Raw genomic sequence first — 13388 nt, 5'->3', positions numbered from 1 at the left:
ATATATATATATATATATATATAAGCGATAGGTTTGAGGTTTGAGAAAGGCGCTATATAAATTCAATGTATTATTATGTAATATATACATATAATCAGTTTATATAAAATATTATTATAATATATATAATATATATTATTATATTATATAATTATAGTAGGCCTATATAATATATATATAATAAGTTTCATTTATATAGCGCCTTTCCCAATCCCATCTCAAATATACACACTGATATATATTAGAGGTGGAAAAGTCTCGCTTCAGATAGGAAAAGTCCTACCACTACTGTGCCAAACACTCACTTAAACCAGCTGATTCTAATTAGCAAAACCAGCCAGGTAGATCAGGTACTTGGTGAGAGATTCAATACATGGTTGGACTTTGGTTGGAACGCATAGGGATTGAATAGGCCTACCTACTTATGCAAACAGTTTATTGCATGTTATTTCTGGAGGGAGCGCTATGCTGATAAACTCCCTCGTGCTCTAATCGTTTAATTTCCTTAGAATGGCAGACCTGGGTTGCCTATCCCCTTCAACATCTGTCAAAATAAGCCAAATGAAAAAAAAAAATTACTGATCACTATATGTATAGGCCTACTGTCTCTACTAACTTATTTTTTTCTCTAAGTAAAGCAATTGGCATTAGGCCTATGCATCGTGATGAAACGAAAACTAATTGTTGTTGTCTAAACAGAGGATTTCCAACGAGACCTGGCAACAAATGATTTAGGCCTGGATAAGTTTCGTTTTCCATTCGTCACTACTATGGACAGCCGCCAGCTGTGCAGAAAGATCTCACAATGTAGCCTACCCTGACTGCTGGTTCTCTTGCATTCAGACGGTAGCCTAACTTTCCAATCTTCACCAAAAATGTCGGAAGCCGGTCTCTTGAAAATAATTTGCGGCAATGGAGGAGCAATAGATTACGACAGACTCCTTGAACTTGCTTCCGGATTTCCAGATATAAACTGCTCTGAATTTGATTTACTTCTCGGAAATAAACAGTTTTTCCATCTCACGGAGAACGATGGTGTCAAACAAATACTTGCCAAAACAAACATGAAAATTTGCAGTGTTCCAATGTGTCACAAGGTGTCGTCTAGCTGTACAAACCTTCATCTTTGTAAATTGTATCTTCATGGAGAATGCAAGGCAAGGTAAGATTGTTGATTTTTGAATCATGGATCATGTGCTATTTTATACAGGGATTTTTTTCATGCAAGTATCAAAACCACCAATTACCAACCATTTCGTTTTCAGTGCCATTTCACTTCCATTTCGTTTTCAGTAGCCATAGGTGTGTAGATTTGAACAAAATCTAGTTTGTTTCTTACCGGGGCTTTTACTGCCTTAAATAGCCTATCCGATTTTGTTTACCACGCTCGGAGTTTAGTGCTGGGCTGGTGGGTGCCTATTTCCAACCTTTCTCACCCGAGAATTCTCGTCGCAAATCAAAATTCCACTAAATTCCTACTGTTGAGGAGTATGGTCACAAATATGTGATTAGAATGTTTGCGAACCGAGAGTTCCACATTATGATGTGACAATTACTCTCAGAGATTTTCCCCATAGACTGTATTGAGAACACTGAAACTATAGATCGTTTGCATAGAATTCTAGAAGGAAACAGGAAAATAATTCACCCCTCAACAGGTTAAGTGACACATCACATACACGTAAGAGGTTGGACATACGGGACGGTTGGTAATAGATGACGTTACGCTATCATGAAAGAGAACAACATTTTCACATGGTAGGCTATATCGTTACACAGACGCTGTTGTTACGGACACAATTTAAATTCGGCCCACAACGCCAACGTTCTCTCCAACCATCGGCTGCAGAAGCTTAGCAGAGCAGAGATCAGGCAGCTGCTTTTACAGAATGACAGCCCACATTCCCTTCTTCCACCGGTAAGTGGCTCTATCAAATGTTTCAGCTTTCAGTTCAATTCGATTGCAACACCTTGATTTGCCATGCTTCCTCAAAAGTGTCTTCCCTGATAACAACTTAACCTCATTGTGCACGAGCCAGTCAGCTGATTGAGGAAGATTGTCACCATCTGAGGCTACCAAACTTCATAATTCACTGAACATATAGAGCTGATGTCAATGGTATAATTATGTGCTTTGGCCTCATTCATTTTCACATGCACCCCTTGTACAGGTGTGTATCAGATACAACCAAGGCGATGGTGACTTCGGCAAGTGCGATGACCAGGACAACTGCACATACCTCCACATCTGCGAGGACTACATCCGTGGCACCTGCGACTCTGCAGGTGACTGCGGCCGGTCCCACGACTTCTTCGAGCCCCACCCAATGACGACGCTGCGGAGGAGGGGTGTGCCCGACGATAAGGTGGGATCCATGCTCTCCGTCTACCAGAGGATCTTGGTACTCAGGGGCACGTTGGCGAAGGACTTGAAGCCCAATCCTGGTGCCAGGACCAGGGGCAGACGTGGCAAAGCTGGTAAAGGACATGCCACTGCCACCACTAACACAGAGGCGACCAAAGACGTAAGGAGTCGGGCACGGCCAGGTAAGTGCTGCAATCTGATCGGCTGTTGTAGTAAGTATATAATTAAGCAATAAGCCGTAGGTTACACTGATTCTACAACAGCTAAGGGGCATTGCTAGGCACGACGCGCTAGCGGAGTATGGGTTTGTGTATCACAAATTGCTTTGAGGCTATGGCTTGCTTTGGTGTGGGAGTGGGCACAAATGGCAAGCTTTACCTACAACAGTTATTTTAAAGCCATCTGCTCTTTTAAACAAAAACAGTACAGTATATTATAATGTATTAATAGCGCTAAGTTGTTTAGATGGCAGTTCTTGAGTCTCCGCCTCCAAAATCTGACCGTTGCCCTGTTTTCACAGAGATTAACGAAATTTGCCTCTTCTTCGTCAGAGCTGATTGCAAACAAGACAGTAAGTTCTTTGTGTTCTTCTCTACGTATGGGCACATGCATATCTTTGCTCCTTGTATGATTAATTGTTTTGGTGAATGTGATGTGAGTGTTGTAAATGTACTAAGAAGAGCTGTCTATGTTCGGATTCCCTAAATATTCAATTCAATTCAATTCAATTACATTACATTTTAAATAGCTCTCTATGGAGCGATTCAATAACTACACACACACACACACACATAGACTAATAATAGTGGGGAAACAGGAACTTTCATTGCATCTGATGTTCTTGTTTTATGTCTGGTCACCCAGAAACCTACAACCTAGTTAGTTAGTTAGATAGATAGTTAGTTAGTTACATAGTTCCTTAGTTAGTTTATTGTCCCCAGGGGGAAATTCAGTTTCACTCACTGCATAGACACCTTCAAACATGACGTCTGAGTTCAACTAAAACAAGGGGGTAGGGGAACGTGTGGAAAGCGCACCACTTCTGGGAGGGTCTGAGGCTAATATGTGACCTACAGTAAGCTTTCCACTGATCCCCATTAATTTTGGCATCACTTTCACATCATTTATTAATTTAGCACTGTTGTCCAAAGTGACTTACATATGTCAACTATATTACAAGGGATTACATTGTCCCTGGAGCAACTTGGGGTGCCTATCAAGGACACTTGGGGTGCGTTGGTCAAGGACACAACGGTGGAAGCCAGGAATTGAACCCACAACTTTTAGTCTACTGCACGCTAGCCCTACCACCGTCCACATCAAATACCTTTACATCTGAAGCGATTTAAGCCTGCATGTGACCATTGTTTATTTCCAGACAAATAAAAAACTTGTATGAGTGGCTCCATAACCTGTTATCCCACTTTATGGCCCCATAATAGACGTCTTTCTAAACCTACGCTAAAAATAATGTCATGACATTGTGACCGGAGAGGAGAGACCTTGTTGTCTCAATAAGAAGGTGGAAGGCAATCTGGGGTCGGAGCCTATGGAAAGAAGTCACAGAGGAAAGCATCCGAAACTGCCACTATATTAGAACATATCACCTACTAAAAGCTGCACTCAAACTCTAAACACGTTCTCAGTTTTCTGAGCATGGCTACCAGATGAGTTAACTTGTTTCAGTCCATCGATCAATATGACGTAGCCATACTCAATTCTATTGATACTGCACAAAACAGACGTGATTATGGGGTGCGTTTCAACTGATACAGGGAAAAAAATGGCTCAGCACACAATTGCATAGGCCTAACCAATCAGGACAACAAAATGGCCTATGGTGAATCCTGTTGGGAACATCCAAAATATCTTGCTTCTCGACAATTGCATTAATTGCTGTTTTGTGTTTTTTTGCTGTTGTTATTTTTAAGTTATTGTGCTGTCATTATCTTGTACAACAGACACAATAGCGACATCTAAATGTTTTTTACATCTTTTTTACATGTTTTTTATTTTGTTGTTGATTTTGTGAACAAAATCAGCTGAAGCGTACTTATGTCACATGAATGACTAGGCGCCATTGCTCATCTATCTCATTGTGTAATGCTTGCCTGGACGATTTGATTGGTCAGCGAATTTGCATACGGGCAAAAAAGCTTTTCAATGGAGCATGTCCAGACAGACATTTCCCGACTTCAAATTTTGTGGCCGAGGTTAAATTCGGCTGTCCAGGCTACATCATCACATGTCTGTCTGCAAACTGTTCTTGAGGCTGCGCAGTACAAACGGATTACCCAGCAGGAAACTAATTCAAAGTGACTTCATTTCCCTCATTCAAGTCCTACGGTGTGGCTCTGTCCATTTCTTTTACTGTCTATGATAGCACCACATAGCATACAGTGTGGAGGATGTAGCACCACAGGGACGTCATGCACGCACACGCACACACACACAGCACACAGCACAGAGACATACTTTCTGCATTATTATGTTTTCTTTTTCTGTCTGTTGCAGACAGGTGTTGGAGAGTCCACTCCAAAATGCCCTACCAGTGGCAGGTGAAGATGGGTGAATCCTGGACCGACCTGCCAAACAGTGAAGACATCGAGAGGGACTTTTGTAACCCGATCAACACTACTGCTCTGAGGTCCTGCCCCGTGATCTGTTGGCTTGCTTTACACATTAGAGATACGTAATAGGACACTAGTACTCTATATCTTCATAATATGATATTTGTTGATTGGCCTAGGTTGTTGATTGGCTGTTGAGGGAAATGTCCAACCAATAGCACAAGGCGTTTATCTTCCCACATACTGTATTTCTTCTATGTGCGTTGTCTCCTGCAGTGAAAGCCATTACAAAGTGCTAATGCAGTAGGTAAAACAGTCTTCCTGTACCTGTGCATTATCTCCTGTAGTGAAAGCCATTACAAAGTGCTATTGCAGTAGGTAAAACGGTCTTCCTGTACCTGTGTGTTGTCTCTTGTAGGGAGGGCGACCCTGTTCGTTTTGACACCATGACCTGCGGTCCGCATAAGGTGCGCCGGCTCTCCACCGCCTCATCCGTGGCCCAGCCAGACTTCATCCTCACCACCAAGTGGATCTGGTTCTGGGAGGATGAATATGGGAAATGGATCCCATATGGCTCCATAGTAAGATTCACTCACTCACTCACTCACTCTTTATTCTCAGAGGTTCTTTGCAAGCCAACAGTTCTGTTTCTGTTCTACTGAACAAAAATGAACAGTGCAGTTAGTTAGTTAAATCTTATAATGGGGGCTCTGTGTCGCAACTGGCTGCAGTGGCCGTACAATATTTGGCTCCAAGTGCCCATGACGACTGGCCGCAATGTGCAACATCAAGTGACTAGCAGATATAAAAATTATGATGATGATAAAAAATTATCATTTTGGAAACTGCCTTTCAGGAAACCTACAGTAAGGTCACTTTGCTAGAGAAGAAATGAAAAACAATTAACAAACTGGAAAACAGTCAGTGTGTGTGTCACAGTTAATATGTGTGAAAGGGATTTCTCAATTTCAGCGATGGATTCATTGTTGTATTTTTTTTTTGTCAGTGATTTCCTGTCATACGTTTTTGTATAGAAGTAGTTCTTTTACTGAATGTTGATGCCTGTATTTTCTATTCAGTGTATGATATTGGAATATCAATGATTGTGATGGTCCTTTTATGATATTTCAATTGTACACAGAAAGAGATGCATAGGTTGTCCTCAATCTCCTCCAGTGATTTGGAAAAGCGTTACCAGGACGACAACAAAGCAGTGGTTCTCTTTACAGCTGCTACAGAGCAGTATGAAGTCAGTTTCAAAGGTACGACGCCTACCGCATGTCTTAAATACCAAAGCATGGCAAAATAACACACAAGAAAGGAAAGAATTAAGGGTGCAGACTCCTTTTTTAAGTATATCTTTTACTTAATTTGACCTGGGATGTGCAAAATAACTAACTATACCCACCGCATAACTTAAATACCAAACTAGCCTCTTAATGACCTCCTCTAACAACACCTACCACACCTCTTGTACTAGACTGGCCAATTAATGGCCTCTTCTAACGACACCTACCGCATCACTTATACTAGACTGGCCTCTTAATGACCTCCTCTAACGACACCTAGCTTTTAGAAAAAGGCTGCAGAAAGGTGCTCAGAGGTGACAAATCTGTGTTCCTCACATCTCTCTACAAAACTCCATTAGTGTGTGTGTGTCTGTGTGTGTATCTGACAGATGATTTTGTAATATTCCTAAATATTTTTAGTAACATTCCTAAACATTTTTAAAGCATGCTGTCATTCTTACAGTTATGGAGCAGAAGAATATGAGCTCTGGCAAGACAAGACAAGTTAGAAGAAGACCTAAGTTCGTCTCTTCTTACGGTGTCCAAACGGCCAGAACCAGGTATTTCAATCATAGTAATTTTCCTTCTCATAATTATCCATTCTCAATTCTTTGCAGTAGCATATATATATATATATATATATATATATTGGTTATTGGTGTCTTGTTATTTTAGAGACAGCTTAAGTAAGGGATAATGTATAGAACGCCGGTCATTATTGGGAAAATAAGTCCCTTCAGGGTGGAACAAGACCCCTCCGCTGCGCGCCGGGGTCCGGTTCGCCCTGTCGGGACTTATTTTCCCAATAATGACCGGCGTTCTATACAGTATCCCGTTTTTATTATACGGAAATACATTAGTCCCTATTAAGCTCTTCTCTCTTCCCTTCAGGGCGAAACAAGACCCCTCCGCTGCGCGTCGGGGTCCAGTTCGCCCTGTCGGGACTTATTTTCCCAATAATGACCGGCGTTCTATACATTATCCCTTACATTACACGGCTACTTGCCAAAACGAAATAATAAACTCCCCACGATATGACTTTAGCCTACAAAGCCTAGCCTATTTGTTACCGTTCATTGTGGCATTTGCTGAAACAATTGAACTTGAATCAAACATTCTTTAGAACACAGCTGATCAACCTTCTGCTTTCACTTTTGAATAAAGTTCCAGTCCTTGCGTAGTGGTAGGAAATACCTGAATTAGAAGCACTAATTCCGTTGCCATTGACAGCGGTCATTATTTTTTTCAGAGGCCCTTTCCCAAGAAATAATGACCGCTAGAACTTGCTTGCCTTGTGAAGAGCCGTGTAATAAGTAAGGGATAATGGACGACACGGTGGTCTGTTCACAGAAGTTAATGCACGGTCGAGGTTGAAAAACGGCCCCGACGCGAAGCAGAGGGCCGTTTAAACCTTGTGAGTGCATTCATTTCTGTGAACAGACCACCGTGGAGTCCATTATCCCGCTTATTCCACTGTTGCCACTTGCGTGCTTGTGTTCATTTCCTGTTACAATTTAAACGTTTTAATCGCTAAAACTGTCTTGTTTGTAGAACTAATTTCTTCCGACACATATCAACTAATTTCTCAACTTGCAGGACAAACTGCCGTTCATAGTTCATTTAAACTTTACAACGAGTTCGGCGAATTAATATACAGTACAAGTGTGATACGGCCAAAAAATGGATCTACTTCATAGGTGTGCAAATAACATACGGTGGTTAATGGTCGTTCTAAATTACGTAGGACAATGGGAAATTCAACCAAGCAGTGGAATAATAGGGACTAATGTATTGGTGTCTTGTTATTTTAGAGACAGAAATAACAAGACACCAATACATTAGTCCCTATTAAGCTGTCTCTAAAATAACAAGACACCAATACATTAGAGACAGCTTAATAGGGACTAATGTGTTGGTGTCTTGTTATTAGCAAGAGAAGAGCTTAGTAGGGACTAATGTGTTGGTGTCTTGTAATTAGCAAGAGAAGAGCTTAATAGGGACTAATGTGTTGGTGTCTTGTTATTTTAGAGACAGCTTAATAGGGAGTAATGTGTTGGTGTGTTGTTATTAGCAAGAGAAGAGCTTAATAGGGACTAATGTATTGGTGTCTTGTTATTAGCAAGAGAAGAGCTTAATAGGGACTAATATATTGGTGTCTTGTTATTTTAGAGACGGCTTAATAAGGACTAATGTATTGGTGTCTTGTTATTAGCAAGAGAAGAGGCCCCGCATCATCACAACATGGTAGAGGTGTGCCAGGATACTGGGACAAGTCTGCCGTGCCTGAAACAGGATATAAGGTTTGCTCATATTTTTGTTCTTCTTTCTCGTTATCTGTAGCGATGGGAGAGGGAGCCCCCCCCCATTGACTTCAAATCCGGGCCTACTGGGTAACTGCCCACTGATGCAGAGGACCAGGCTCATTGGTGTAGTAGGGCACCACAGTTGTACTGTTTGTAATACTTACTTAATCTAGTCAAAACAGCTGAGCTGTTGATCTTTCCTTTGACACTACAATGTGTTTGTTTGTGTGTGTGTGTGTGTGTGTCCATCCAGAGAGTAACTCTGCTAAGTACCGACCGGGACTACCTGAAGGTCCAGGAGCTGTTCAGAAAGACTCTGAGCGGTTTTGACATTGTCAGTGTTGAGAGGATCCAGAACAAAAAACTCTGGGAAGACTTTCAGACGTAAGCCACTTGCGATTCCACACACACACACACACACACACACCACCTATGTGGTGTGATTTTATAAATTGCATCACCTAACTGCAGTCTAAGTAGTAGTTCATGCACAAGAACTTTGTTTGTTGACAGACTTTGCAATTTGCCCGCCAAACAAATCAGAGCCCTATACTTCAGTCAAGTTCTTATACCCTTTCCCTGACAAGAGGTAACATCCTTTACCCTTTAAGTCTTGGTTAAGCATGTTGTGGCCATCCCCTCACTATCAACTGACTCATGCATAGGTGAACTGTATTACTCTGAAGACAAATGTCTCCTGTGATTGCTGAGATGTACAGTATATGTGCAGTTGTTCCTTAACCAATGTTTTTTATTCAAAGTGACTTTGTTTGCTTTAGTGCATCTCATAGAATAGTACACGATAAGGACAAAATATGGCAATGCCATTGCTAAACCATGTCAACTGTTAACATAGCAAACAGAAGAAAATGTGATGGTCTACTGCAGGGGTGCCAAAGATACGGCCCGGGGGACAAATCTAGCCCGCCAGCAGGTTTCATACGGCCCTCCAGATGTTTTCAAGATATTCACATCCAATTGTTGTCGACTATGTGTGATAAGCAATATTTCTATGACCTGATCGATCTATTAAATATAGCACTGCAAACCATACTCAGGAAGGAAGATGCAGAAAAGCAAAAAAATGTTTTGCTGGATCAATATTACTATCATTTCAAAGTATCTGCGTTGGTTTTAGAAACCCTCTAAGAGCATATTGAAAGGGTCTATACTCTCTAAGGGGGGAATTCTCACAATTACGTAAGGGTGCATACTGTAAGTTAAAAAAAGAGAAAGACTTGCATGGAAGGTAGAGTACTTCAAGTAAGAGAGCAGTATATGACGGTACACAATAAACCTTTATGCTTACTCAGGGTTTAGTTAAGGGTAAGGTTCCCACGGTCGTGGAATCCCTGGAGAAGTGAATGGAATTGTAAAATCTCATTTTCCAGGCCTGGAGAAATCAAGGAATTCAATAAATTGGAATTCATTGAAAGTTTTGGAAAATGTAATTTAATTTTCATACAGGGATGTAGGTAGGAGTCAGTGTTACATGATCGCCTCCTTTATAAAATGGAGGGAAAGAAAACTATTTTATCCAATCTCGTTGTTTGTCACATTTCATAATTAGCCCCAACAGTAATTTTGAACTTGTAGGCTGTGAAGTCATGGAGTCAAGGTCTCATTCAAACAAATCCAGCCCACTGCCCGGGGAGTAGCGGGGGTTAGATGCCTTACTCGGGGGCACTTCATCCCCCCGCCCACATTTTTCCCACCAGTTAGGGATCGAACCAGCCACCCTTTGGTCACAAGTCTGATTCCCTAACCAGTAGGCCACGGATGGATTGAATTAAAGGCATAAATAAAAAAGAAACTTTCCTCCAACACCACCTGTGGAGTGCAGTGGCAACCAATTATTTCCTTCTCAAAGAGGATTGTGAGGGGCCGAGGCGACCACCCCACGTTTAGGGAGGTGCGCCACTGGATTAGGTGGTGTTGAGGAAAGGCAGGAGACAGCAGTTCCATACAAAAATACAATATTTATTTAGTCCACAAACCAGGAGGAAGCACAGCAGGAATCCAGACATAAAAATCCAGGGATCTTCAGTATGTATCTTCAAGTGAACATTTGAACTCGCCATTAAACTAGGCAACAATCATAGACTTTCTAGGCTCCCGATCCAAACAAAGCACCTTGCATAACTTTGGACCATACTTTATCCCCTTGCCTCACAGCAAGCAAGGTTAACATTATAAACTTCAATTTACGTTCTAACTCTAAACTTCCCTGAGTCCCTGGATCTCCAGCTCTTCCTTCTGTCTTCCGTTGTCTCCCGTCTATTGTGTGTCTCTCCCGTGTGAAATAAGCCTGCCTTTAAATAGCCTAGGCAATTACCCAATTAGGTCTGGGCTAAACCATTATAGGGAATGCGGGGGTGGTGGTGGTGGTCTGTACCATTAACCCAATCACAGTTAAAATCAACACCTTAATACAGACACATATGAAATAAACAGCCATAAACCTGGAATTGAGTGCAGGTGAGTGTTTGGCTGCAGTCCATGGAAGTGTGGCACAAGGCAGTTTTTCAAAAGTTTGTCATAGGGGAAAAGGAGAGGACTCCTTTTTCACAAGGATATATACCATGATTGGGCCTACATTTTTGGCACAGTGTGAGCTATCGTATCACACACAGTTGATTTTTGTTTTTGTCTTGTGGTGTGTTTGTTAATTTGTTTGTCTTTACTGTATGTTTTGTCTGCAGGAAACGAGATCGGATGAAGAAGGCCAATCAGGACAAAAAGTACGCTGATGGGGAACGTCTGCTCTTTCATGGCACAAACTCTCAGTACATTGATGCTATCTGCTTCCAGAATTTTGACTGCAGTAAGTGTGGTGCCAATGGAACAGTTTACGGAGAAGGTGAGCGCTGAAGATGGAATTCTTTGCTATAAAGCATGTCGTATAGTAGTTTAATTAATTAACTTTGCTATAAAGCATGTCGTATAGTAGTTTAATTCATTAACTTTGCTTCAAAGCATGTCGTATAGTAGTTTAATTAACTAACTTGCCTAAATCAACTTGCCTCTCTTTTTCCAAAAAATATCATATCAAAATGATTGTTCTGTGATCACTTTGGTTTCATTCATTTTTAGTGTGTAATTGTCTCAATTCAATCTATAAAAAAAAAACAGATGTTCTGATGGGTATTCCTTTTGTGATAATTCGTAGGATGTTACTTTGCCCGGGATGCCTCCTACTCCAACAACTACACCTCTGGCCATGGCAAGCGCTCCATGTTTGTGTGCCGTGTACTCGTAGGCTGCTACACCCGAGGGCAGTCTCAGTATCCACCCTCCAGGGATGGAGGCCTCATTCTGTATGACAGCTGCGTGAATGACGTGCGCGACCCTTCTATCTTTGTGGTCTTTGACAAGCAGCAGGTGTACCCCGAGTTCCTCATCACCTACACTGAGCACGTCTATCGTCCGCCAGTGACTCTGGATTCTTCTTCCGATTCTGATTCTGATTTTACTTTGTTGTCTCCCGTCAAGACGACTGTGACCTCCACAGAGTCTTTCTACAATTCTTCACACTACGGCTCCACTGTGCTCACAAGCATAACCAGTGCACCACAGCTCGTAACAATCGTGTCCACTTTGGCCTCGCATTCATCTGTGTCACCGTCGCCTGCCAGTCTGACCACAGGACAAAAGGTCCACTCTTCCAGCGGCACAGTTTCCGTTCAGCTCTCTAGCTCCGACGCATTGGCTCCGACTGTGGGTGCTTCTAGTCCGTTTTCTGTCTCGACAACACCCACCAAGCCGTCGACAGGGTCTCCCCAAAGCTCTGCCACAACACCCGTTACTCACTATTCGCCATTCAGGTCTTCACATCTGGATCCAGCCCAGGCTTCTGCCGTGTCCACAACACCCTCAGCTCCTGTTCCATCAGCAGCGAGATCCGTATCCACAACACCCTCAGCTCCTGTTCCGTCCGCATCGAGATCCGTGTCCACAACGCCATCCGCTCCTGTTCCGTCCGGATCGAGATCCTTGTCCACTTCTTCCAAGCAGCCAAGTAATCCTTTACAAGCAGCCCAAACAAGTAAGAGAGACTTCTTCAGTGATGACGGGGGATGGGAGTACGTAGATTCATCAAACATCTCCAGATCTAAGAGTGCATCAACAGGCCTCTTTGATCTACAAACATCCAGCAGTTCCACACTAACCTCCCATCAGTCGGGTCCCAGGCCAGCGTCCAGGCGATCGCTGTACTCGTCCCCAGACGCGTCTCTGGTCAGCTCCTCTGTGAGGTCCGCCGCCACAACGCCATCGGCTCCTGTGAGGTCCGCCGCCGCGGCAACATCAGCGAGTGCAAGGAGGGTATCTCCTTCATATCTGTCCACCTCAACGTCCTCTTACACCCGACAAGTGCCTCGTCCACAAAGCCAAGACATCTATTATGTTCCCACTCCTAGGAGACAGAGTAATGAACCAAAGAAGAAAGAAGAATGCATCTTGCTTTGATCTCATTGTCTTTTTGCCCATTATTTTATGATTTTGCTCAGATTTTTGTTTTTAATGGTTAAAACAAATTGTCCCACTTGTACTACTGCAATAATTAGCTTCTCTCTGCTACGTCTCACTACACTTTAGTAGTTCTTGTTGGATTGTAATGATTACAATTAACAACACTAGTGTTCATTTAGAATGTTCAATATTATGGTGTCTGTGATGGACATCAGAGCTATAGCTCAGGGCCTCTGTTTGCCAGTGTCTTGGCATGTGGATATAATTTAAAGATTAAATGTGATTTTGCGCAATATTTCCAGTGGTTAGTTATGGTTTTCACAATTTGTTTAACTCAATCATTGCACTTAACAAAAAAAGAATGTAATTCCTAATAAATTATGTAATCCAG

General features: G+C 42.2%; 1 protein-coding gene across 2 annotated transcripts; it reads left to right on the top strand.

Moving 5' to 3' along the window:
- Positions 1 to 722: 722 nt before the first annotated feature.
- On the top strand, positions 723 to 13388 carry LOC125310529 (protein mono-ADP-ribosyltransferase PARP12-like). Of its 2 annotated transcripts, none has more exons than XM_048268039.1 (12): positions 723 to 1162; positions 1780 to 1918; positions 2172 to 2547; positions 2886 to 2936; positions 4880 to 5012; positions 5354 to 5516; positions 6077 to 6197; positions 6688 to 6784; positions 8565 to 8655; positions 8781 to 8911; positions 11230 to 11387; positions 11697 to 13388. In XM_048268039.1, the coding sequence occupies exons 1-12, from the start codon at positions 876 to 878 to the stop codon at positions 12992 to 12994; spliced, it is 3045 nt and encodes a 1014-aa protein (XP_048123996.1). In that variant the 5' UTR covers positions 723 to 875; the 3' UTR covers positions 12995 to 13388. The 2 variants fall into 2 exon arrangements, with proteins under 2 accessions (XP_048123996.1, XP_048123997.1); XM_048268040.1 differs by lacking the exon at positions 8565 to 8655 and adding an exon at positions 8437 to 8524 and having other exon boundaries at positions 732 to 1162.

This window comes from Alosa alosa, chromosome 17, assembly GCF_017589495.1.
Source record: "Alosa alosa isolate M-15738 ecotype Scorff River chromosome 17, AALO_Geno_1.1, whole genome shotgun sequence".
Classification (NCBI taxonomy): Eukaryota; Metazoa; Chordata; class Actinopteri; order Clupeiformes; family Clupeidae; genus Alosa; species Alosa alosa.
Note: the sequence above shows the minus strand (reverse complement) of the source record. Positions and strands in the feature narration are given on the sequence as shown.

What these genes read in the sequence shown, in the direction of transcription:
- LOC125310529 (XM_048268039.1), top strand. Translation starts at nt 876, where the DNA reads ATGTCGGAAGCCGGTCTCTTGAAAATAATTTGCGGCAATGGAGGAGCA. An exon ending in CACATTCCCTTCTTCCACCG is followed by an intron (nt 1,919 to 2,171) that starts GTAAGTGGCTCT and finishes CCCCTTGTACAG; the next exon opens with GTGTGTATCAGATACAACCA. An exon ending in GTCCAAACGGCCAGAACCAG is followed by an intron (nt 6,785 to 8,564) that starts GTATTTCAATCA and finishes CGTTATCTGTAG; the next exon opens with CGATGGGAGAGGGAGCCCCC.